The sequence below is a fragment of the Alligator sinensis genome, unplaced genomic scaffold (assembly GCF_000455745.1).
Source record: "Alligator sinensis unplaced genomic scaffold, ASM45574v1 scaffold1479_1, whole genome shotgun sequence".
In the NCBI taxonomy this organism is placed as follows: Eukaryota; Metazoa; Chordata; order Crocodylia; family Alligatoridae; genus Alligator; species Alligator sinensis.
Genome location: NW_005843843.1, coordinates 18,367 through 18,910, shown reverse-complemented (window position 1 = coordinate 18,910; position 544 = coordinate 18,367). Strand labels below are relative to the sequence as shown.

At 68.4% G+C, this 544-nt stretch overlaps 1 protein-coding gene across 2 annotated transcripts in view; it reads right to left on the bottom strand.

The window, feature by feature from the left end:
* Positions 1-544, bottom strand: part of MLF2 (myeloid leukemia factor 2) — a 12,579-nt gene that overhangs the window by 4,894 nt on the left and 7,141 nt on the right. Inside the window, exons 3-4 of one of the 2 annotated variants that reach the window (XM_006039191.3) lie at positions 363-436; positions 34-160 (exon numbers count right to left, since the gene is read on the bottom strand). In XM_006039191.3, the coding sequence (XP_006039253.1) occupies positions 34-160; positions 363-412 (177 nt within the window). In that variant the 5' untranslated portion in view covers positions 413-436. Of the gene's footprint in view, positions 1-33; positions 161-362; positions 539-544 lie in introns of those variants that run through there. The other variant, XM_006039192.3, reaches the window with a different exon arrangement.

Sequence of the window (544 nt, the reverse complement as noted above, 5' to 3'; positions counted from 1 at the left end):
AGGGGACCACAATGGCACCTGGTATCCTTTTACCTGCATTCTGCGGCCCGCCTGGCGCACCCCGGGCATGGTCCCATCAGTGATGCTGAGGAACGGGCTGAATCCGAAGCTGCCAGAGAGCATGCGGTTCATGTGCTGGCGGTGGATGGCAAAAGGGTCCCTGCAGGAGGGGAAGAAAGGCTGGTGAAGATGGGACATGAGCCAGCAGAGCTCCAGAGGATCCATCATGCCCCAGGCCTGGGCCCCGAGACCTCGAGACCCCAGCGGCCCGGGAGCCGGCAGCCCAAGCGAGTGGTCTGGCACTGCCTGCCCCAACCCCCGCAACAAACACCCCCCACAAGGGGCCGCGGGGTCACACTCACATTGCGAACATGGGGTCCTCGGGCTCGCCATCCCTCATGAACCGGAACATGCTGCCCTCCGATCAGGGCCGGCTCTGCAGGGCGGGGCACAGGCGGGCTCAGGGCGCAGCCGAGCTGGGCCTGGCCCGGCCCGCAACCCGAGGTCCCCCCGCTCGGCGCTCCCCCCCAGTGCCGCCCGCCCG